Below are 24,269 nucleotides of genomic sequence, written 5' to 3' on the forward strand. Positions count from 1 at the left end.
GCTACTTCCCCTAGCCGTGTCTCCATTGGATGCTACGATGACTCTTCGGTCTCGATTTGGTTCTGGTGCCTTTGAATTTTCCTCATCAAGTTGCTGGCTGGTCTTCGTGCTTAGGGAAATCCGGTCTTTTAAATCTTGGTTTTCTCTGGCCAGCAGAACTACAACATCTGCATAAACCTGCTGGCTTTTCTTCAATTCTTCAAGCTCAGCCATCAGTCGATGTGATTGGTTTGACCCCTGATTGGGAGTCCCCGCTCGTGCTACTACGGCCATGGTGCCGCCTTCTTCTATGGTTTGTACTAAAGGTGGTGGAGGTTCAGCTTCGATTGTTGGCAATTCCAAATCGGGGGAGTGCCCACCGACACAGTTTGATTCTGTTCGTTTGTTGGTGGCATTCCGAAGGTTGGCGGGTGCGCGGGTTGATGTGTTCTGGATTCATCCACCCTTTCTTTTGGTTGGTGAGATTGATTCGTAACAAGAGTTTTGCTGGCTTCCGCAGCCTTTGGGGCTGCCGCTGCCGTACTGTACTTCGCTGCCGCTGCTCTGAGGGTCGCGGCTGCAACAGAGTTAGCGTTCATAGGCAAAGTGATTTCCGCAGTGTCCTGTCTCTGACTAGTTATTTTGGCTTTGTCTCCTTTCTGCTTGCTCCGGGTGATGACCGGGGTTGTCCTTGGTGCTTCCTTTGACGAGGCTTTGGATTTTCCTGCTTCCTGCATCTTTTCAATCGTGCTGTCGTTTTTTTCTGCACAAGGGAATTTCAAACAGCGAGAAACAGAAATGTTTGTGCGGATCGGGTTAGTTTACGAAATTCATTACTCCAAGAAAAAAACTGCCCGAGGGCCACCGAGAACTTTTAAAAATGCGGGTTCATTGAAGGTATGTGGATACATGAAAGGATCCCTTTGAAAATGCACGTAGATTTTTTTTTTTGGAAATTTTCAAAAACCCATCGGAAAGACAAGTCCAGCCGAGATCTAAAAAATGTAAATCCATGGATCTAAGCAATAAATATTTTAACCAGTTTGAATGGCTTCGACATATACTGCCAGATCTAATGAAGTAGAGCAATCATATGCTAATTTAATATGAAATCACAAGATAAGATAAATCTTTTACCGGGACGAAGTCCCTGTTTCTAGCGCCAAATTGTGAATACGTAAATCACGAAGGCATCTATATGTTCACAAACAATTTTCGCACTCTAGGTACCGTCTCACACTGATAATACGATTGCATTGATTTCTTGGCTTAAAACCCTCGGGTTTATCATAGCCTCATCTAATAACATTGCGAGGGGCGTTTACGCAGGGGAAGATAAAGAAAGCAAAGTATAAAAGTAAAACTCAAGGAGCGTTAGGCGAATATAAAGTGCTGAAATGTAAATAAGAAAGGGATTTACGTGGATCAACACTAAGGCCTACATCCACGGGGTTATTGTTTCACTATATACTTGATGGTTACAGGGATAGTCGAGCGACTTTGGAGTTTACATAGGTCTGTATATTGTAAAGGACTAACTTACACTCGCAATCTTTCTCTCTCCTTCTCTCCCTGATTTTTCCGATCCCTTCACTCTTGGTGGAGAGGGGGTATTTATAGGGTTAGATTTTGGGACCCATCTCTGAGGGTCGTTGGAACCTTATCTTCTTGTGTTTTGTGTCCATCACGCGGGGGTCTTCGTTCATTACTTCATCACGCAGAGTCGCCCTCGTTCGTTCCACGGGTTGATCGACACGTATGCTGCTCAGAGTGTTTAATGCGGGTAGTTGAGGCGCCTGCTCGTGTCAGGCAAGTGTCTTCTGCCCCTGTCACATCCATGTCAGTTCACCTTCTCTCCGCCGTTGATCTTGGCTTCTTTTGGGGATGAGATAAAGTAACTCTTCGGGAGTTATTTGGTGCTCCGCAGTACATCGTGTTACCGGTACATCTTTTAACTTCTGCCCTTAGATTTGTTCGGGCAAAGATCCAACGTCGACGGGATGGGCTTCTTGGCTATATATGGGCGTGTGTCATCATGCTTTGATGACTTTGTCCGCATGCTCTCCACGTATTTTCCTATATACACGTGTTTGATGATGAAATATGTGCACACAAAAGGATAGACTAGTAAATAAACCAAATAAGGAGGGTAAGAAGGAGAACAAAAATAAAGAAATACCACTATGCATCAATTTCCTACCCCAAGAGTTGTATCTTCTCAACCAAAATTGAAGAAATACACCACCCCCTAAAGAGATTAATGGGAAGATTGTGGTTTCATATCTTTCTGAAAATTTCTCATTAGGAATCAAGAAGTGTGAAAATTTGGTGGTGGGCTTTTTTGTGGGAAAAAGAGGTTCTTTTGCTTCTGTTGAAACGGTTGTGAGCAAGATATGGAGGCTTAAGAAACAGGTAACCAGTAAACTCCATGAAAAAAATTTCTTTCATCTATGATTTTATGGATGATGAGGATCGTAGAAATGCACAAGAAACTGGCTCTTTTTACACTGCACGCAGCCTGTTTATTCTGAGACATTGGTTACAGCTTATAGAAAAATCAATTTCCGAAATTAAGACTATTACAATTTGGGTGAAATTTTTTGGAGTTCCATTGCACGTGTGGAATGAGGAAGGTTTAGAACTGATAGCAAGTTATATTGGTGTATCTTTGTTAGATGATGACTGCATACTTAAGAAACATAGATTAGCTTTTGCTAGGATTTACATTGACATTGACGTAGACTTCCCATACTGTATGAGCATTCCCCTGTTAAATTGATGGCAAATATGCAATGGAGCTTCCAGTTGAATATCAATGGAAACCTCTTAAATGTGAAAATTGTATGGTTTTTGATCATCTTGTTAAGACTTGTCAATTGAAAAAGAAGACAAGATGGACATCTAGAAATGACAGAGTTGTATCAGGGATATCTGCTAAGGTATTAAGTGGATATACTATGGACACATCTGGTGCTAATGGAAATGAGGATAATGGTTTAGGCTTGTTCTTGTTCTAGTCGTTTAGGAACATAAGTCTATATGCTTGTGTGGTTGTAGTTGTGGTGTTGGCTTTTGAGTCTGTTTGGCAACTTGTGGTTGTTTTACTTGTTGTCTTCTCCTGTTTGTAATATGGAGTGGATTGCGTCTCCCTCCTCCTTGTTTATCCTAGGTACTTTTTCTCTGTTTCCTTTTTCTTTTTATTAATAAAATTTTAACTTTTTTAAGTTAAAAAAAAATATATATTTATAACATTTACATGGAGAAATAGTGGTTTGCGGCAAACTCGGCCGCTCTGCAGCATGGCTAACTCTCCGTGAGTCTGTGACTTAGTTGTACGCATGATTTCAAGTTAATATATTTTGAAGTAACTACTTTTTTGTGATTATGATTCTTCTTGTCCTCCTCTTTTATCGCCTTTCTATTGCAATAAGTTTCTAATTGCAGTGGTACCACTACAAGAAAATCACTCTGTAGCCACACCACCAATTAGAGGGTATGCTGCAAAATGTTTATATTGCCACAGTTATATCATGTTGTGGCAACATCCGATTTCTAGCCACATGGAAACCACTGGTGACGCCAAAAGTTTAGCTTTTGCCGCAGCAAGGTCTGGTGTGCGGCAAAAAGACAGTTTATTGCCGCAAAAAGACAGTTTATACGTGTGGCAAAAACGTATTAATATATTTTTATTCTTCATAAAATGGAAAGAAAGAAAATTAAACGTATTAATATATTTTTATTCTTCCTAAAATGGAAAGAAAGAGAATTAATATATTTTTTGGTTCTCATTCCCTCTTTCTCTCTTTAACAACTCTGGTTCTCTTTCTCCCTTTTATGGGTTGAGATCCAAAAAAAGGACTTCATATTTTGTTGATAATCAATGGTAATCAAATTGCTAAAGAAGTTTTCGAATTTTTGATTTCGTTGCCGCTTGAGAACTTAAGTTATTCAATTATAGTGTTGACCAGTTCCACTTCAAGAAGATTAACTTGATTTGGTAAGAACTAAGTGGAAATCTTGTGATTATTTAATTTCTTTAAGGTTTGATGACCGTTAGAGAAATAGTTCACAGTGTATTCAACGATTTTACGAATTGTTTATTTGTAATCTAATTTATGTTCACGGGTTGGTAGTTTACATTAAAATATATTAAGTGTTTCTTTAGATTTAGATTGATAGTGTTTTGACCTTTGTTTGCTTCCCTTCATTTTTCGTTTTTTAACTAGTTTAATAAAATTTGTTGATCTACAGCTCTAGTGGATATTGCTAACCAATTGTTGGGATATTTCCATTGCAAGGTAATTTTCATTTTCTAGAAATACATGTATATACATTTAGAACGATTTCGAATTATGATAGTACTTATCTTCCTTTGAACATTGATTTTGCAGGAATGAACAACAAGACCGGAATGAAGTTTCGCTTTTATTTTATTTTTCGTTTTTCTCTAAATTATGATGTATCATTTATCTATGTAATGAATGTATTGAGTAAATTATATTGTATATATGTACCAAATTGCATATGAAATAAAATCAAAAAGAGAATTTTATTCCTGTTAAACATTTGTGTATCAAAATTTTGTTCCTGATAATGGTATAGAATCTTATAAAAGATCAGAAGAAAAGATTTGGATCTAAATAATATCACAAAAACCAATATGATAGAGAGAAAAAACTGAAATAAAATTCTATCTATAGAAAAAAAGCCTATCAACAGATTTTAAAAGTGAAATAAATTAATTAAAATTAAATTACAGAATACCTTTTTGCCTCATGATATTGCCTCACCGTTTGGTGTGGCAAAAATCCTAGCTTTTGCTGCACTACAATAAAGGTGTGACAATAATTTCTTGTCACACAGGTTGTTGCCACACGGTGTGGAAATTTTTTTTTGTGTGGAAAAAGGATTTAGCCACGTGAAATATGGGTTGTTGCCTCACCAATGTCGTGTTGCAGTACCCCACTTTTCTTGTAGTGTACTTTTTCTAATATAATTATCATTACCGAAGAAAATACAAACAAACACCACATACATTGAAAATGTGATTATTTATGAATTACTTCTGGGTAGGGCAGCGCCTGAGGCAGAGCAAAGTGTGCAACCACACAGGATCCGGATCTGGCTAGGCCTTTTTTCCACTAGGCCGCATGCCCCCTAGTTTTGGTGACCTAAACTACTACTTAAAGCTATACATACATACATATGTATATATATATATATATATATCAAATCTTCTAGCTATGCACTATTTCAGAAGGAATGATCTGATTAAATGATTTACAAGGTAAGGTGATTCTAAATTTGCTCCATGTCCTGCATCCTTGATAATTTCCACCCTTGATTTCTCACCTAAGTGCCTGCAAATATGGTTAAATTCAACTATCATTTTCTTGCAAAAATGTAATAATCTTAGTTACAAGATAAAATTGTTTACTGAAATCAAAGACAAAAGGAATCAAACAAACCTTTCCAATTCAAAAGCTAGATGTAATGGGAAAACTTTGTCCTTGTCTCCCCATAGTATCATCGTTTCCTTGAACCCCAAAAACACAAAATGATTAAGAAATTTAAAAAGTGAACAAAGAGGTGATGTTTGTTTTCGAGTACAAACTTTGTTTTTCTTTTATTTGTTTAATCAGTAGACATCTATCAAACTTAACTCGAAGCATACTGATAACAACAAGGGGACGTATACTGATAAATAAGGGGAAAAAGATGCATTACAGGGAAATATAAGATCAATGAGGTTTCGATATATTACCTGATTTAGAACAGGAAGAGAGTTCGAATCAGATTCTTTATGGATCAAGTTGTGTAGCATCTCCATTTTTTCATTTCTATGATTCATGTACATAACCTAAAATATCACAAAAATATAAAAATAAATCAAACGTAATGTCAAGGGCACCTGATCGCTCTACTTCTGCTATCTGAGGTCAAAATTCTAATTGCATGCCAAAAATACTTTAAAAAACTGAAAAAAAAACATAAGAGGAAGATACTTACATTGATGAAATCCTGTAGTAAGAAATCAGGCACCCAAACAGGAGGTTTAAACATAGCATGATTAATCAAAACCCTCAAATCCTCTGGTTTCTCTGGTACTAATATATCCGCAACATCTTTGTTCCCCAATTTCTTCATTTCTTCGACCATTTCATCTTTCTTGAAACATATTCCACTACTCATGATCATCAACTTATCAATCTCTTCATGAAAAATATCGGCCATCCGATACGCTGCGTAACCTCCATAACTGATACCAAATACCGAATAATTATCCACACCTAGTTTCTTCATTCCTTCTCCAATACATTCCGCTTGAAATACATCGGTCCTGTCTGGTTTTCCGGTAAACGAGTCCCCGAAAAATATCAAATCCGGTACGTATAGATTGAATTCTTGATGGAGTGATCCTGCCTGTGGATAGTATTGCCACTTTGTATTCCCACCAAAACCATGAATCAACAAAAGAGAAGGTTTCTTCAGTTCGTGTCGCTTAGGAATCCAGAAGTGCAGAATAGTTTGATTATCATCAAGCTTTATGGTACAACATTGGAGACCACAATAGAATTTGAAGTACAGCGATAATGCGAAATCACTAAGATATGTAAAACTTAAACATGATTTATTTGGAAGGAAGAAAGACAGTAGTTTTCTGAAAATTGATGCAAGAATTGATAAGTAGAAGAAGAGTATCAGTTGTGGAAGTCTAATTATATCAATTATCGATGCCATTGAATGAGTTTTGCGAGAGAAACTGAGGAAATACAGAAGAAACACAGAAGAAAACAGAGTATTTGAGAGAGAAATAATTGGGAGTTGGAGGAATATTGTATGGGGAATAACGTAATCAGTCTTGGAAGATCCGGTTAAGGTGGTCGATATAGAGAAGACTTGTGTTTTCTGTTTTGTTTTGTTTTGGAATGGGAATCTGCCCTATAAACTCGTGAGCGTTATGACAATGGTTACACCATTATTGTTACACCAATAACCCAAATCCGTTCGATGTTTGGTATATTTTAGTATCGTATAATCTTGACCACTGATCATAAAACTGATGATCATCATATTAGTGCAATCTTGCCAGCATATACAAATAATTGTGTGGTACAAAGAAAAACTAGATGTGCTGTATTTGTTTGGCATGTTTATCCCTGCAACTGGCATGGGTATGTTTTTGGTTGTCTGAATTGGTAAATCAACTCAATTTGGAGTTTTGCTAACAGATCCATAACTTATCTATAAGGGAATTGCACTAGTATAGCCAAGATATGCGTTTGCGTTAGAAAAAATCACAATTTCACCTTGGTATTAAGCTTGGCTAAGAAAATTCATACCTAAGACACGGGCTTAAGCCACCCCACCAATCCAAATAGTTTTCAAGCCACCCCACCTATATTTTCCAGCTCCGCCTGTAAAGGGATTGAGCCCTATAAGCCGCGCAAATAGGAATTCATGCAAAAGAATTAGAAAGTTGTTATGGGGGAGGGATTAGGTCATATTAGCGGCAAAATGAGAATTTTGTGCAAATATCAAAAGCCACATGTAATGAGCGTAATAGGTTGATTTTAAGGCACTCATGGCAAGACGTTCAATTCATACTATTTCTTGGTAGTAAAGTTCACTCAATGGACTTTGCCGATAGCCTTAAATGATAAACCACTCACACCCCTCAAAACCAACTAACTCTCGTGCTGCACAAGGTTGTCAGAGGGTTATAGAATGAGTGTTGAAAACTCCCAATCCCTACCAAATCGAGTGAGTAACTAGGTGAAAGAGAGAATTTCTTTCGAGTTGATGGCTGGGAAAGGACTAAAAAAAAGGTGATGTTACAGGAACTTACTGTTTCATAATTCCAAAAGTAACACTTTCGGCTTTCAACCACGATTTTATACTGACTTTGCCCCATGATGGACTCTACGCAACGGTTTTGTTACCTGAGTCCTCTTAGAGTCCGGTTAACTGAGTCTTCCGTCCTGACAATCTTCCGATGACCAGTTGACTGAGTCCAGTTGACCTATCCAAGATGGGGTGCACTTCTACTTGACACGCGAAATAGTGTCGTTAACCGTTGACTGTGTGCGTATTGTTGACTAGTCAACATGAGTTCAGATGACTGGTCAATATTTCGAACGCAGCGGAAGTATACTCCCAAAATTGTTCTTGCTGCATTTATCATGCAGTCGTATATATACGTCATCATTCATATTTTGTCCGATTGGTCTTACTATCTTGTTTTCGAATATTCGAGAACTTTGGGGGTCGTGGGGCTTCCCCTTTTGGTCCTTTCCCGATAATAATATCTTTTCTAACTATGGGAGAGCAAACTAGAGAGTAAGAGGCTAAGTATCAACTGCTTGTAGAGAGAAACCAAGCGACTGAACATGTGTCTCCCAACTATATCATTTTTGTTAATGAAAAAATTACTGAGGGACCCTTCAAAGAGTTCATAACAAATAAAAAAACTAAAAAATATCCTCGAGAGGTTGAACGTTGTTCAAGGAGTTTTTTTCGAGCGGTTGAACATCGTCTTCTTAATATCCATTGTTGGACAGTCTTTCAAGGGAAAGGATAAGTAAAGGAATTTGGATGAATAGTGAGTATTCTCATCCCATATAGTTACACCTAATTTAGTGTATTTTGATCAAACACTTTTAATTTGAAGCCCCCCTCTTAAGGCTAAGTCATATGAACTAGATTGAGCCGCTAGATTAGCAGTTAAGTGTTGCAGTTTAAAAAAAAATGTGACGTAAAAGTTAACACTAATTCTCTCTCCTATTATGTACTCGCAGGTGAAGTAGCAGCGAGATTGAAGCGCTGAATGGTTCGGCGCCACAAAAATCACCTTTACGATGAATGGTTCGGCGCTCACTAAAATCACAAAAATCATCGAATCACAAAAATCACAAAATTTGATCTGACGGCGAAAATTTATTGCGCTGAACCAAACAACGCTTGGCGGTGATCCCAACTGACGTAGGCTGCTAATCTAGCTACTAGATTAGCACTACCATAGAGCTTAGAAGGTTTCCCTAGCTGATGTAGATTGCTAATCTAGTTGTTAGATTAGCACCTAAGACTTACCTTAAGGAAGTTCCTATTGGAATTTGCTAATATTGTCTTCTTGCCCATCCATGAGGATTGACGCTCTTGAGGTGCTTTGTTCTGCCACTCCACTAATATATCCAAGTCCAACCATCTTAGTTGTACTTTGACTCCCAATTAACCGAAGTAACACTCTTTTTTGTTTCTTTTATATTTGTACGTGGGTATTTTGACTCTTGTATGTAAGGCTGCTTTGCGCAGCCTGCAATGCCTCCACATCGATGTGCTGATAACTTTTTTTTTATGTCGTCTCACTAGTATATGATCCGTGTCGTAACGGTCCGGATGGTTCGCAGTAACCAAGTAATTGTCATTAACTAAGTGATTGCTGAGCTTTCTTATTGTGTTGTGCACAGGGACGGATCCAGGAAGTATAAATTTTCTTTTATGGCCTGGGCTAAAAGCTTGATCGGGCAACAAAAAAGAATTTAGGCTTGTGGACTAGCAAGACCACCCGGGCTTTAGCCCCCTTTAGCCCAGGGGTAGGTCCGCCCACCCGGACTTGTGCACAGATACCACACCAACATTTTTTTGGCTGTCTGACGTATGGTGCTTGCATAGATGGGCGTACTGTTAAAAAGGGAAAATTCCACTCGAAGACCATACCAATACGTCCATGTGTATAACTGTCCTTCTCAGCCTTATTTTCCGTTACTACAGGATATGATACCTTAGAGACTTTGCCGTTACGACAGGATATAGATACCTTAGAGACTTCTGAAGAGCATTACATACGTCAGAGATTAGTTTGGATTAATTTTATACCGTGTAGAAATTGATAATTGTCTGGCCTGTGTGTTGCCATCAGCCCATCACAACCCTTCATTTAAATTTGTAAGACCTATAGGTAATGCCAAAATCCGTTTTAACCATCTGATGCCCCTCATCCTCATCCAAAAACCACTCACTTTCACCCTTCTCCCTAATAGATGTCATATTTAAATATCTTTATAAACTAAAACTCACTATATATTTCATCCCCTGACTGTACCCATACACTTTGAAATGAAACCGATACCTTTGTACAAACAGATATGAAGTGACTTATCTTTTTTATATATAGCTTTACAGTGGGTTAACAACCTACGCAGTGGTACACTTGCATCAAATTTCATCATAATATCGGCCAAAAATAAAAAAAAATCAAAACCAATGATTAATCGCATAATAGTAACCCTTGCTCTACACTGTTCCGTTCATAAAGCGGCTTTATCAAAATGAGTCAATAGACCTAGTTTCAGACATGTCCTTAGAAGACCCTAAACCACCCCATATGCTCAACAGATGTGATCAAAATGTGTCGATGGATCTGGGTGCAATTCCGATGTCCAAATTACATTTCAAAATCTTAAGTTCCGAGCACTGCTGCAGATGCTACAACACATTCATCCGGACTCTACAAAAATACCAAAATTGAAAACATCGGTATAAGAAGAAGTTATTATCAAGTTTTTCTTCTTTTTATAAAGCAATTGGTGCCTTGGATATGTATGAGACACTCGAAGTGTCAAATGCTATATAATAATATTAATATATATACCATGTCACTACAGATGTACTCAACAGTTAAGCGGGACAATATGCTCTGACTCTGCCATGCCAAGAAGATGGTCATTTCTATGAAGTATGATAAGACCATTGGCTAATTGTACATATGACTCTTGTTTGCTGTGATTCATGACCTAGTTATATAAGAGGACAGCCCATTAAAGCTAATGCATGGTAAAGAATGTGTTATAAGCTCATTAAGTTTCTGTGTTTCCCATTTCCTGGTAAACAGTAGAAAAAGAAAATGGAACATAATTTAATTTCTATTATGCGTAGATAAGAAACTCAGTTAGGCATTATAAATTACGAACAATCTAATATAGATCAACTACGCCACATAAAATAACTGAGAAATACTAAAAGCGGGAACAGAAAAATCATGAAAGTCAAGGATTCTGTGAATGAAAAATTTATTTAGCCAGTACTTCGTCCATTGAAAGAAGCTATATGATGCCAGCTCAAAGAAGTAAAAGGAAAATTTGATTATGCACAGTAGAAAATGCAAAAATTCTGAAAGAAAAATATTAAGTTAGAGTATACCCCAACGCCCAAATCTGTCCTGAAGAAATCTGACCAAAGAACATGAAACTGGTTATTTCATTTCATCCATAAGAACCTCGATATTATAGATGAGACTTAGTTTAGAACAGTCTAACATACATGATACATTCTTTATCCGAATTTCAAAGCGGTTCTGCAAAGTACAATTACCCCAAGCCAACATTTAGAAAGTAAACAAAAATAAATATATAAGAAATATGAAAAGGAAAAAAACAAATAGGTTCAACCAAACTCCTGAAAATTCCTCTACGAAGTATACCACGGATAATTTATATCTCTATATCTTGAAAGTTGAAACCTCTTTTTGCTATATGTATGGTCAGTATTAACAAAAAAAAAAAAAAAGCTTCTGCGTATAAGAGAGGAAAAGAAAAAAATTGTAGAATGCTAAAACAACCTCTTATAGACTTGTTGCTTCCTTCCATTGAGCATAGCACCCAGATGGTCAATGAAACAATGGATTATGGAAGAAAGGTGATTCCCATGAACTAAAATGACCACTTCTGCAAGTAATGAAAACCAAAGTTTCATTATGTTTTGTTCTGATATAATAATTATAACGAAACACATAAATCTGCACCACTCAAATTTGGGACGTTGGATGAGGGCCTATAACGGGGATGCATTTGCAGCCTAGATTTATATTTTGCATTTCATAGCACTATCAGTGGAATATGAACCGTCAATCAGTTAAAAAAGCCATCTTAGAACCGTCAGGTTAGTGCAAAACCATTTGTTTTAGCAAGATAGATACCAAAATTATACTAATCAAGACAACACTAATCAAATCATTAACCGTTAAAACATGCTAGTCTTAAAAAAAAATATACAACAGTGGATCTTAGATTACCTTAGCAACTTTTGTTCTATTGGGAATGATGTTGAATAAATAAGCACCTCCACCTCTCCGGTCCTTGCTAGATCCATCAACATCCTTCCGGGTGGCAGTGATAAAATGGATGGCAGTTATAAGGCTATCAAAAATTCTGAATCTGTGATTGATAACCTTGGGAAAAGGAGAAATGTTGTTTGCAGTGCAATTGGCATAAGATACAAAGTCGATGTCTGATTTGTATTCCTTCTCATCGACTCCCACAACAAACATTGATATTTGGCATACATATGATATGGAAAATATCGATAAGCATGGGAATTTTACCAACCCAAAGATTAAAAAAAAAAAAAACACATTTATGGTATGCTAACTGAAGCAACGAACCAACAACGGTGAAATAGATGCACTCCAAGAACTCTTAACTCATTATTTGTTATATCAACACAAAACAGTCTTGATTAGCGTTTGTAGATAACCTAGTTTGCTTACACTTGCCATGTTAGCTAGTTCAATTTAAGTTAAGTGTTACACTAATCGTGGTATGCTCAAAATCCCAAAAAGGATCCGCTAAAATTACACTTCAACATCTTCCTTGACTTAACTATTACCTGATAAATTAAGCTGAACATGTACTTCTAAGCAAAAGCTAATCTGTGATACCATTGTAACTTCATTGTAACTTCAGAAGAAAGTTTAGCTGTATTTTGCATTCTTAGGCTGATAAGGTCGCTTGATGAACCAAATGAAACGAATCAATCATAAAAATTAAATCAAAAAAATGCCCATAGAAGTCTTTACTCTTAAGGGAATCGAATTTACCTACCATGTAGGTAAGAAACACTAAGAAATATCAACTTGCAACACACAATACTCATCAAATCATAACAACAAAATCACACCTATATAATCGGTCTGTTTCAACAGAAACCCATTACTTGAAATTGCTAATCATATAAGAATTGCCGAAGCTCTAAATAGATGACATGCTATGCAATCCTGATGTTTATGTCGGCTTCCTGATTAACTAAAACATAATCTCCATATTTTTTTGAATCTTGCTTCCTGCCGAACAAAGGCAAGAAAACCATACGGTTCAAAATGTTACTAAATTTTTATTCTAGAAACTAAACTTTTTCCTGATTAACTCGGATCTGTTTAAGATTTTGAATTTTAGCAAAAAGCATCTTGTGTAAAGGAAACATCTACAGAGATTAACAACAAACTTGCCTAATGGATAAGAGTATAGTTTTTTGGCTTCACACATGCAGTTCCAGTTAATTAGTAATTCCTCTATTGCTAACATCACCATATTCCATCTTCCTCATATATATACACCTACATGGAGGGAGTAAAGTCAGATCAAACTTCACATGATAACAAACTATCAGAACCTATTCACAATTCACGAATCAATTCACTAACCCAAAAACCATGAATACAATCATAAATACAATTGAATTACCAAAAGTCCAGAAACCAAAAATAAATCAACCGAAAACAGTCATAAACAAATTTGACTCACCTAAGATGTTTAGTACTCTGATGATTTTCTGAATACAACAATAGAAACCTACAAATTGAAAACACAAACTATCATTGAAAGAATTCACTAAAAAATAACTGACCGTGTAATTCCTCTGATGACCTGCTAAAAACATGGTGAGATGATGACCTCGTCTAGAGTTTATGTAGGGATGTTGCTGCATGTAACGGATGAGGAAATTATTAGTGGGACTTTAAAGAAAATATTTTTTGTTTACTTAAATCAGAGGAGCGAGGTAATAAAAGAAGAGTAGGGGAGGGTTTTGAAACGGAAGAGTGAGATATTGATGCCTAAATTAACGCTGGTGTTATTGGAATAATGGATGGGCTGATCTGGACGGTTGGATGTGGGCGCTAAACGTGAGTTGATTCTGAACCAAGATTTGTCTCTCCACTCTGAGAGAAAATGACAGCCGTCGATCACAAAAAAAAAGCATAAATTAACGCTACTGTTATTGGAATAATTGATGGGATGATCTGGGCGGTTGGATGTGGGCGCTAAACTAGGGTTGATTCTGAACCACGATTTGTCTCTCCACTCTGAGAGAAAATGAGAGCAAATACAGCCGTCGATCACAAAAAAAGCACGATCCAGAACCGTCAGATCAGCAAAAACACATTTGTTTTTGTAAGAATGACTAGCAAATGACCGGTGCCGGAACGACCCGGGGTTCAGTCTTTTGTTGAACATTGAAATTTATGAGTGAAATTGCGTTTCAATCGTCTGACTTCATATATATATATATAGATAAGCTATATAGATAAACTTGATTACGATTGAGAAATTTTAAGGGTATTGTGATCCCGGACATTAGGTGAATTACATGATTTATATGAGAAAGTTAACCGGGAGATGTTAAACTTGATTTATATTGTTTAGCCAAATAGTGCAGCTTTATATCTCTGGGTAAGTTTATGGTGCTTGTGAGTTCTTAGGAGATCACATGTACTAAATGATCAATTTCGGGCAAGTGAAGTATAAGACACGTCAAACCAGCTTATACCTAATTTGATTTCAATTGGGTGATTAGGTATAAACTTGATATATTTAGTAAGTTTATGCATGAATAAAATGAGCCTATGCCTCATAATGTAAACGTTATATATCCATGAATCAGTGGATAGTCGTATCGAACACTAAAGCAATAATATCCCTTTTCGTATCAAAGAAAGAAAAAGAAAGTTTGAGTTAATATGATTTCAATTGTTTAGCTGGATTGATGAGCTTGATTTCATTAGATAGGTTCCGTAAATGATAAAATAGTTTAGTATTTTATAAACATATTAGGTACTCCATATGGTGAATTAGACATATTTAAGTTAGTGTGTGCATACACATAAGTGGGAGAGAAAACTTGGAATGATCTTAAATTCGTGTACATGAAAATGCTTTTCCCAGCTTATAAGATGATGAAAAAGGTTGACTATGAGGTGAATAACGCATGTATATTAATGTCTGTTCAGCAACTTGTAGCACATATACCAATGAGGCCCTATCCAATGGATACGACTACATGTTTTTCCTTAAAAAAAATGCATGTACAATGCACAATAATGCGTAACAAACAAACTAAAATATATAACTTTTATAAAAAATATTCCATCTGAAACCACACTATTCTTTCCGAAATGGGATCTTTCCTCTGAAATCTCGCGATTGTGATCCGGATGAAGTTCTCTTGCTCTTAGAACAGTAGTAATTTAAGCACAATGTTATGTTGCCCAATTTTATTTCGTACCATTGTATGAAGATCTTTGATCCATCAACCGAATAATCACTTGAACTGGATAAATTGATTATTTAGCTTGCCATGAAATGTAAGAAATTGCTTCAATTTCTGGCCAAAAGATAGCCTTGTATGAAAAATGAAAGCGAAAGATATGAAACTGTTACTAAATAAACATCCCTGTCACTGATCTGATTTACACTCGCTGTAGCCGTAGATTGATAACAATGGCAAGGTGAAGCTCTTCCTCATAGACATATTCTTTCAGACCATAAAGCAACCATGACTTCTACACAACCAACATAAATTTTCATGTCAGAATCTGAATCGTAGATGAGTACAAAACATAATCACTAATTAATTGAGATGGCTACTTTTCAGAATCTGAAACATAACATACTTTTCCTAATTTTTTTTTACAGCCAATCAACATTTAAACTGAAGCATCAGTAGCCTGTGCTTGACATTGAATCATCTAGAAGAATTTTATACAACATTAACCAAGTTTCCTAAGCAGGGTTATGCAATTTTCAAATGGGCTGGGCATTCATAGAAATTTTACTTCACAAAAGTTCAAAGAGTTTTGTAGCTATTTATAGGCCTCATGGAAGTTGTAGTACCCATGGAGAAGTTATACGAATCAAACTTCCAATACTTATTACATATTATATCTTTTGAATGAACAGAAGCTTTATATATTTTATTTACGGATCAGTTAATCTAGAGAAAAGGCGTAAGGGCAGAGGCTTATGTGACTTACTAATAGTTCAATCAGCAGCTCCCATTGCAATAAATATCTACACTCCATGATTGAGCAGACAGTCTAAGAGAAAGCATATATTTTCGTATTAACAAAAGGAATCTAAGCACTACATCTTCTCAAACCTCTAAGTACATTCTTCTTGCCAGATAGCTCGCTTATCCTGTACATGGAAGCAACTACTACTAAAATAAGGCTCATCCTGCAAAACTATTTAAAAAAAAAAAAAAAAAACTCTGAAGCATATAGGAAAGACCTGTATTAGTTTTCCTGCCAGTGTATATCCTAGATATAAGGTTTCTAAGACAGCGGTGATAAGAAAACATAGTGGAGAAAAACGGGTTACAAATACAGGGCCTTTTAATCATGCACACAATGCCATGAAAATGTCCGCTAGTCCACTGTTAAAGTTATCTACAAACAAAATATGGAATTTTGGCATCATCTATTAATATGCAAAACGCTGTACTATGAATGTACATATAGGAGTCTGTTTGTCTTCAACTTCAAAGCACAGCAGGCACTACGAAAATTCTATTCCTTTTGTATGCTGGTACAACATTACAGATGAATATGTAGATACAAACTGGTGGATAGTTCAAGTTACAACTACATTACCTGGGTACAGGACCTTAAACTGCGGTTTCACACTTGGCACATCTGTATGCATCGCCCCGAACTTTCTTATTACAGTGCCTGGAAGACATATAGTACCATCCATTGTCACCAACAATTTTGGTAGGGGTAGCCTTGCAAAATGATACTAATTATATCCTGCTTACATAAATAGGATACAACCGATAAGAATATAATTATCAGTTTAATAAGCGAAAAGAGAAAAAGATGGATGTAACAAAACCGAGTAGCGAAATTACCTGCTCGTAGGTTAATTTGTTACTGGTGTCTAGAACTTCAGGTATGTCGAGATAAAGAATATGTTTTTTTTTGTTTTGATAAAATCAGCTGGGAGATAAAAAATATGTTGGTGGCCAAGGTTTGGTTAAAACTGATGTAGATGTTGGAGGTAAGGTTTTTGGTTGGGGTGCCGGAAACATGTAAAGCCATGCTGCTCTCCAACAAACACCGAATTTTTAAAGAAAAAGATAAACTCAGAACTCCACATGTAGATGTAGGGGACAAATATTCAATCACATTTTCATAGCAGTGGTTCAAAATCAAGTATGGATTTGGAGGACCATCATAGAGAGAGCAATACCTAAACATTGAACAAAAGAGAAAATCTATCTGCCAACAGTGCCAAGTACAAAACTGATCATTTCACCAGTTATTTCTTATTGTTATTCAAGACAAAATGAAAATCAAAGTAATGATCAAATGAAGAAAAGAGAAATTAAATCTTTATGCAAATGATGAAATAAATGATTCCACCTAAATCCAGTACCCAAATCCTCTTTCCCAGCTCAACTAAATTAAATGCAAATGCATAAATTACTTTTAAAAAAGAAGTTAGTAACATGTAGAGCAGTATAAACAAAAGTACTTTTATAGTTCCTTCATTTGAGTTTGGGCCCGCAAAAAGATGCTCTCTCTCCGTTGATAGTTTTGAAGTCTCAAACCAAAAAAAAAAAAAATCCAAAAAAATCCAAAAAAATTAAGGAATATAGTCATACACAGATTGATCTTTTAACAATTATAAAGGAATTGAGAAATGCAAAGAAATATTGGTTGATCGTCTGTAAAACATTAGTCATACTCAAAATGCAGCCATTGAGGGAGAAGTTATTCCAATAGCAAATTTGGGGACAATAAAATTAAGCAGGCTGGACGATTAACCCAAAGTGCAGGAAAGTAAGCATGAGTTAATAAAAAAAATCAGAGAGACGACTGGGGGAAGTTGCATTACATACCTTGAAGTTGATGATGACGTCTTAGGAATATCAAAAAAAACCCTTGAAATAACATCAAAATAAGCCAAATAGGAAGATTTAGTGAAAGAACGAACAATAATATGAATCAACCTTAATAAAAAAGAGTGAGTCATACCTAAGATAATGAGTTTCTTTCCTTTCCTCCTGTAATTTGAGAGGTTTATTTTCGTTGTGAAGAGAAATGCCTAGAGACTATGATGGATGAGATTAATTTATATTGAATGCAAACTGAAACGCTTGTGACTTTGAATGCTCCTGTTTTGAGTGAATGAGAAAACTAATGGTAACGATTAACGAAAATCGAAACGGCTGGAGTTAAAAACAGATGACCAGAGAAAACATGTGGGTAGAACCTGGGACGTCCGATGGACCGTAACATGTGGGTGCATTCTCAGCCGGGATTTATATTTTGGGTTCTTAGGGACTTTGAGAGGCACCGGAGTCGTTGATGGTTTAAAAAGATTCATTCAAATCCATCAGATTGGGGAAAACACATTTCGTTTTGTAAGATAGATTTGTAAAGCACCGATAAATTGAGGGCCCAAAAAACAATTAGGGGCCTCACATTAGAGAACAAAAAGACCAAATTACCCTAATTCTTAGGATGGTGACACGTGTCAACCTTATTAATATTTATTTATTTTTTAATATTTTTTTTTAAATTTTAAATTATTTTTAATATTTTTTTTATTTTATGTTATTATATTATTGGATAACGATTATTGCACGAAAATAGTTGGAAGCCTAACAAGCTAAGCTCCAACGACATACTACTACATTAATTGAAAAGATTGATGTGCTAGCCTACCAGCGAGCCTCATGGGTAACCTAGTCAACAGAGCCGGGGGGAGGGGGGAGCTGAGATTGTGTCACAAGGGGGGAAAACTAACTGTACCTTCCATGTTAATTTATGAAATACTATAATAATATCTTTTATGCTATTATTTTATTTATTTAAAAATCCGATATACATTTTAGATTATTGGATAAAGAGTATTACATTAACTAGTTGGAAGCCTAACTAGCTAAGCTCCAACAACATACTACTACATTAATTGAACAGGTTGATGTGTTAGACTACCAGCGAGCCTCATGGGTAACCTAGCCAAGGGAGCCGAAGCGTATGGAGGGGTTGAGATTCTGTCACATACTCTTAAAATAACGACTCTTCAAAGATATGGTAGAGTCGTTATTGTTTTAGTGACGACTCTAAAGAGTCGTTACTGTTTCAACGACGACTCTAAAGTTTCGTTATTGAAGGGTCGTCATTGAAACAATAACGACTCTTTAGAGTCATCATTAGTCGGTGTTATTGTAGAGTCGTTATTGTTTTAGTGACGATTTTAAAGAGTCGTTATTGTTTCAATGACGACTCTAAAGTGTCGTTATTCTAGAGTCGTCATTAAAACAATAACAACTCTATTAGAGTTACTCTATAATCCCATGACGACTGTTATTTGGCTTCGGTGACATAGACACATCCCTTGCAATCAGTCATCTTGCGCGGTACTTACTTACTGGGCCTTGATTTCGGTCTTCAACGGTATATGCAGTTATTTTCAAGTGTATGTCTTAGTATCAACGTCGATCTTACTGCTCCTCATCCTATGAAGTCTTTGGCAGTTAAGATTTTTGAGGTTGTCATGAAAGAGATGCCCGAGAAGTTTTCCATGACTAATCGTGATTGCGCCCTTTAGCAATGTACCAAATCTAATCATGCTTCGGATTTTCTCAAGGCTTTGCCCATCGAGGGGCTCAATCAGAGACTTGGGGCGCACCAGTTTAGTGCAGTCCATTGTTATCGTTTGGGTATCCCGTTTTTTCCCTCAGATAACCTCTTTTCTTTTTGCAATCGAGATATGGATTGTTTTGGGGATCACGCTCTGCATTGCACGCATGAGGTGGGGCTCAAATTTCGACATGATCTTGTCAGAGACATTATTGCTGATATGTGCTATCGTGTTGGAGTTGCTGCTGGGAAGGAGGTTGATTTGGGTTTCTTGTCTAATGATGGCGGAGCTCATGAGACCTGCTGATATCATGGTTTACAACTGGGATAATCGTCGAGACCAAAGTAATCGAAAACGGTGCTCGGTCCTACTCGGTGGGGTATCTTGTAACAAGGAGCAATGAGATCGGACTTGGAAATCACTAATACTCGGCCTCATACTCGGAACTTATTTATTAGATATTTATATATCATACACATGACTCATGAATTATACCTAGTACTCGGATGATTTATATTTATTACTCAGTCTCCTCGGAGAATAATCGATTTCGTCGGTCAATTATTCGGTCTCCTCGGTCGATTACTCGGTTGTTCATCGGAATGATCTTGGAATCGGAAATCGCCTCGCTCATTTACCTTGTAGCGAGTACTCGCCGATTACTCGGCCGAGGAGACCGATTTCGACTACTTTGGTCGAGACGTCTGTCTGGATGTGACTGGGTGTCGCCCTTTACTGGTGGAGGTGTTCGTTCTTTCCATCCTGGATTGGCGTTAAGCAATGCTATCTCGCGCAGACATAAAAAATACTTTGATAAATGCTTAGTCGAAGGCTTTGGTTTTGACACCTTAGCTTTCACGACATTTGGAGAACTTGGGGAGGATATGGTGGATCTTTGGTTTTGTGGCCCCCAATTAAGCGATGTTATAAAGGTGGAGTTTCCGATTTTTATAGTCCCACTAGGTCATTTCTTGGCAAAAAAAAAAGAACAAGGAAAGAATGAAGTTCAGATGCTTTCTTGATTTCATGGTGTATCTATTTAATTCCAACAATAATTTTTGACACTGCCAACTCTGTATCCTTACCAGTAGAGGTTAATCATATCGATTCAGTCATCGAATGGACGACTTAATCTGAGTCAATTCCAAATTTGACTGAATCCACAAATTATTAGCTTTCTCCACAATAATCTATTTCCTTTTTTCAAAAAAATAAACAAGATGATTTTTTACGTGTATTCTTATTTATTATTTTTTGTACCGAGAATAATTCAAAGAAAAATATAGGAAATAAATTTTTATGAAATCTAACCTTTTTCTTATCCAAAGACAGTTAGTATAGGGGCGGAGGGCAATGATGAAACCAAGGGTCAGGTCTAGCCCCCTATTTTTTTCCGGTAATTCCTAATTAGCCATTAAATTCCTTTAAGATCTATACTTAGAGGTGTAAAATGGGTTGGGCTAGCACGAGTACAGCCCATCCCAACACGCGACTCAGCCCAGTACGTTTGTTTCATGGGACGGGCAGAGTTTGACTTATCGGCTCAGTAGCCCAGCACAATACACGACACAGATAAGCTCGTGGCACGGCACAACACAACACATTAAGAAAGCACGTCATAATATATATAAAATATTACACAAGATGGCACAATACATAACATTTTGTGTATATTTCACAAAAGAGCATTTATTCAAGCCAATCATTGACATTGTATTATCGTTATATTGACTTAGTAATAATATGATTTCAGGTTATTTTCCTCTGCTGTGGTTAAAAGCTGAATCAAGCTCTCTTCTTAGAGCTTCTGGCCCCATCAAAAAGAAAATAACCAATAGAAAATCAAGGAAATCTCACACCACTAATGTTTTTTACGGGAGCGCCATAATTACATATTAAAAGAGAAAAAAAACTTGTGTCGCAATCAAAAAAAAAAATCACCACTAATATTTCTTACGGTATCACCATTACATATTAAAACTTCCGTCTCAATCAAAAGAAACAAAAGCACAAAAATTAGACGCACATCATTAACTTGAACCAAGAGCACTTAACCTTTTAAGTTTTTGGAAGAAGTTGTAACCAGGATTGGGGATCACCGGTTGGAGAGTTTTAAACAATCCAAACAAGGGAGGTAAAAAATTATTTGGAATGCAATTGTTTCCTTTGCACGCTTCTAATATAATCAGTTTTGACATGATCAGCGAAATAATAATTTCGCTTTCTTATTTATATGCAGATATGTAACCACATATAACATGAGTTTGGGAATGAAAAAGTAGAGATTCCAAATCGTTCACTTCTCAGACTGTAAACATAGTACTTCACGTATGCTCCGTTCAGCTAATCTCCTATGCTACACTAAGATATCCCAAGGGAACTGCACCGATTTCAAGCATATCGCGCTCCAAGTCTTTAAATACGACCGTCATTTCAATTCTCTCATGTCTAATGAGTCCCAGGTTAATAATCTTGATGTCGAATAGCTGTATCACATGGTAAGGTCGTTCTTCTCAAAATCTACACTGTTGTAAAACATTCTAACCTTGCACAACCATGTTGTTGCTAAAGCCTGGTTTTCCTATCAGAACTCGCCGGGGTTGGCACCAAACAGAACTGGATATCCTTTGTCTCTTTATGCATTAGGTATTTTTTGCATTAACTGTAAGGAAGAGTCTCATGATGGCAAATTTGAATGAAGAACCCAATTAGTAAAGTGCAGTCTGATGAGTGGTCTAAAGTATACGGTGTATAAAAGTTAATTCATGAAAAATTTAAGTTAGAGTTTATTATTTACATGGTTACAAGAGTATATTCACAACCCTTCACGAACTCTGGATAATACAACAACCATATTACTTCCATAACAGAATTTAGGTAAAATCTGAGAAATCATAACTTATGAGCTTTCTTCATCCCTGTTAGTGATTAGGTCCTCTTAGTTCCATTAGATCCTTTAGTTTCCTAGCCTTTAAACCTAGCAATAGAAATCATGACTTCTGAGCATCGATTCATCACCATTGATCGGAAGTTTTTTAGGGTAACCTGTAGAAAAACAAAACCTTTTTCTCCCATAACCTTGACTAAGTTCCATGCTCATGGTAAATTGATTGGGTCTTTCACCTATAAACTTGCAATCGATTTACAAAGATTGTTTCATGAAGCAGCAAAAAATGGTGATTTGGGGAAAAAAGTGTGGAAGTATGAAGATAATCAAATTTGGTTCAATGCAACCAAATTGTGCAATGAATATGGATATTACCTCTATATTTTGTTATCTAGAACAAATCCAAAAGCATATCCAGTTTCATTATATGTACCTGCTGGTACTCGTTTTGTAGGGTGGTTTGATTTAGCCTCTTCATTGGAATCCATCATTAGTTTCTCTTCATCAATTTCAAAACCCACACCCCAGGTTTTAAATCCCATCAATCCCCAAACCCAACATGAAATATTCATTAACCCTAAAATAACCTATGCTCAATCCTTATTTTCCCAGAATAAGAACATTGGTTCGAACATTAACATCAACTCTAAGCAAACCAATTCGCCATTCCCATGTGATAGGCATGCTTCACCATGCTCTATCAAAACTAAAAATTCAAAATATGGCAAGTTCATACACCTTGATCATAATTCAACCCATTTAGGTGGATGGAATAATGCTTTTGTTATCTCCTCTTCACGAAAGGTCGGGTCTTGGTCAAGTGTTGGTAACACCCTCAGTTTTGAACTACAGATTCAGAAGGCATTTGAGTTGTTTCCTATCAACTCAACTCAGGCTATTTTCTATGTAGATGATGACTTTTCCCGTGCAAATTTGGAGTTTAAGTTCACTTCACGTAATGTCACCTTTTCAATCTTTCGATGGCATCCACAGATTTGGGGTTCGACATATATTCATCATTATGTTTTCAACATTGAAGTAATTTGTGTCCCATTCCAGTATTGGTCTCTAGAAGTCATCCATGCAATTGGTAAAGCTTGTGGTGAATTACTTATGATTGATACTGCGACTTTAAAAATTACCAATCTTCATGCTATACATATGAAAATCAGAAACAAAATTGGAATTAATTCTATCCCTAGGTTCATCAAGATTTTCTCTGGCAAGCAGATGTTCACAACCCACATTCATGTTACAGGGAAGTCCACCTCTGCCGACTGTAGTTTTCTCATTACGCCTCCTACAAATTCGGATCATGCATTCAATGAAATATCCGTTACACCTAATTTAATGGAAACAAGTAGGGCGAAAAAGAGGAAGTATCTTCAGAATAATAATAATGGAGTTGTCACGTCCGAGAATATCTCGCAGTCAACTTATTCTAAGAATGCGCTTATATTAACATCAAATAAATTTGTTAATTATGGAAAGCATCCGGTTCAGCAGCATTCAAAGAAGAAAAAGCGGAATAGGAAGAAGAAGAAAACAAAACATAGGCCTGTTACTCAGGATTGGCAGCAAATTTCCATTCCAAATCTGTTAACCCGCTTTACAGAAATTGATATCACCCGAAAGAAGCTCCAGCTGATTTGGTCAATGCCGTGGAAAAGGACGTGGAAATTGAGGACGTGGCCTCTGAC

The 24,269-nt window shown here is 36.6% G+C and overlaps 1 protein-coding gene and 1 long non-coding RNA gene across 2 annotated transcripts; both read right to left on the minus strand.

Annotated features, from left to right (window-relative positions):
- Positions 1-4,994: 4,994 nt before the first annotated feature.
- LOC113326633 (lipase 3-like) lies at positions 4,995-7,358 on the minus strand. The gene is made up of 4 exons (XM_026574334.1): positions 5,989-7,358; positions 5,744-5,839; positions 5,448-5,515; positions 4,995-5,339 (listed from the first exon to the last, which is right to left on the minus strand). The coding sequence occupies exons 1-4, from the start codon at positions 6,718-6,720 to the stop codon at positions 5,228-5,230; spliced, it is 1,008 nt and encodes a 335-aa protein (XP_026430119.1). The 5' UTR covers positions 6,721-7,358; the 3' UTR covers positions 4,995-5,227.
- Positions 7,359-10,389: 3,031 nt separating this feature from the next.
- LOC113326699 lies at positions 10,390-11,334 on the minus strand. The gene is made up of 3 exons (XR_003348486.1): positions 11,299-11,334; positions 11,179-11,207; positions 10,390-10,486 (listed from the first exon to the last, which is right to left on the minus strand). It is a non-coding gene; the product is annotated as an uncharacterized LOC113326699 (long non-coding RNA).
- Between the last annotated feature and the right edge of the window lie 12,935 nt (positions 11,335-24,269).

This window comes from Papaver somniferum, unplaced genomic scaffold (assembly GCF_003573695.1).
Source record: "Papaver somniferum cultivar HN1 unplaced genomic scaffold, ASM357369v1 unplaced-scaffold_10, whole genome shotgun sequence".
NCBI lineage: Eukaryota > Viridiplantae > Streptophyta > Magnoliopsida > Ranunculales > Papaveraceae > Papaver > Papaver somniferum.

Excerpts from the sequence above, each read along its gene's own strand:
- LOC113326633 (XM_026574334.1), bottom strand. The coding sequence starts at position 6,720 with ATGGCATCGATAATTGATATAATTAGACTTCCACAACTGATACTCTTC. Across the intron at positions 5,840-5,988 it reads TACTACAGGATTTCATCAAT|GTTATGTACATGAATCATAG; the intron begins GTAAGTATCTTC and ends GTGATATTTTAG. Across the intron at positions 5,340-5,447 it reads CTAGCTTTTGAATTGGAAAG|GCACTTAGGTGAGAAATCAA; the intron begins GTTTGTTTGATT and ends CCATATTTGCAG.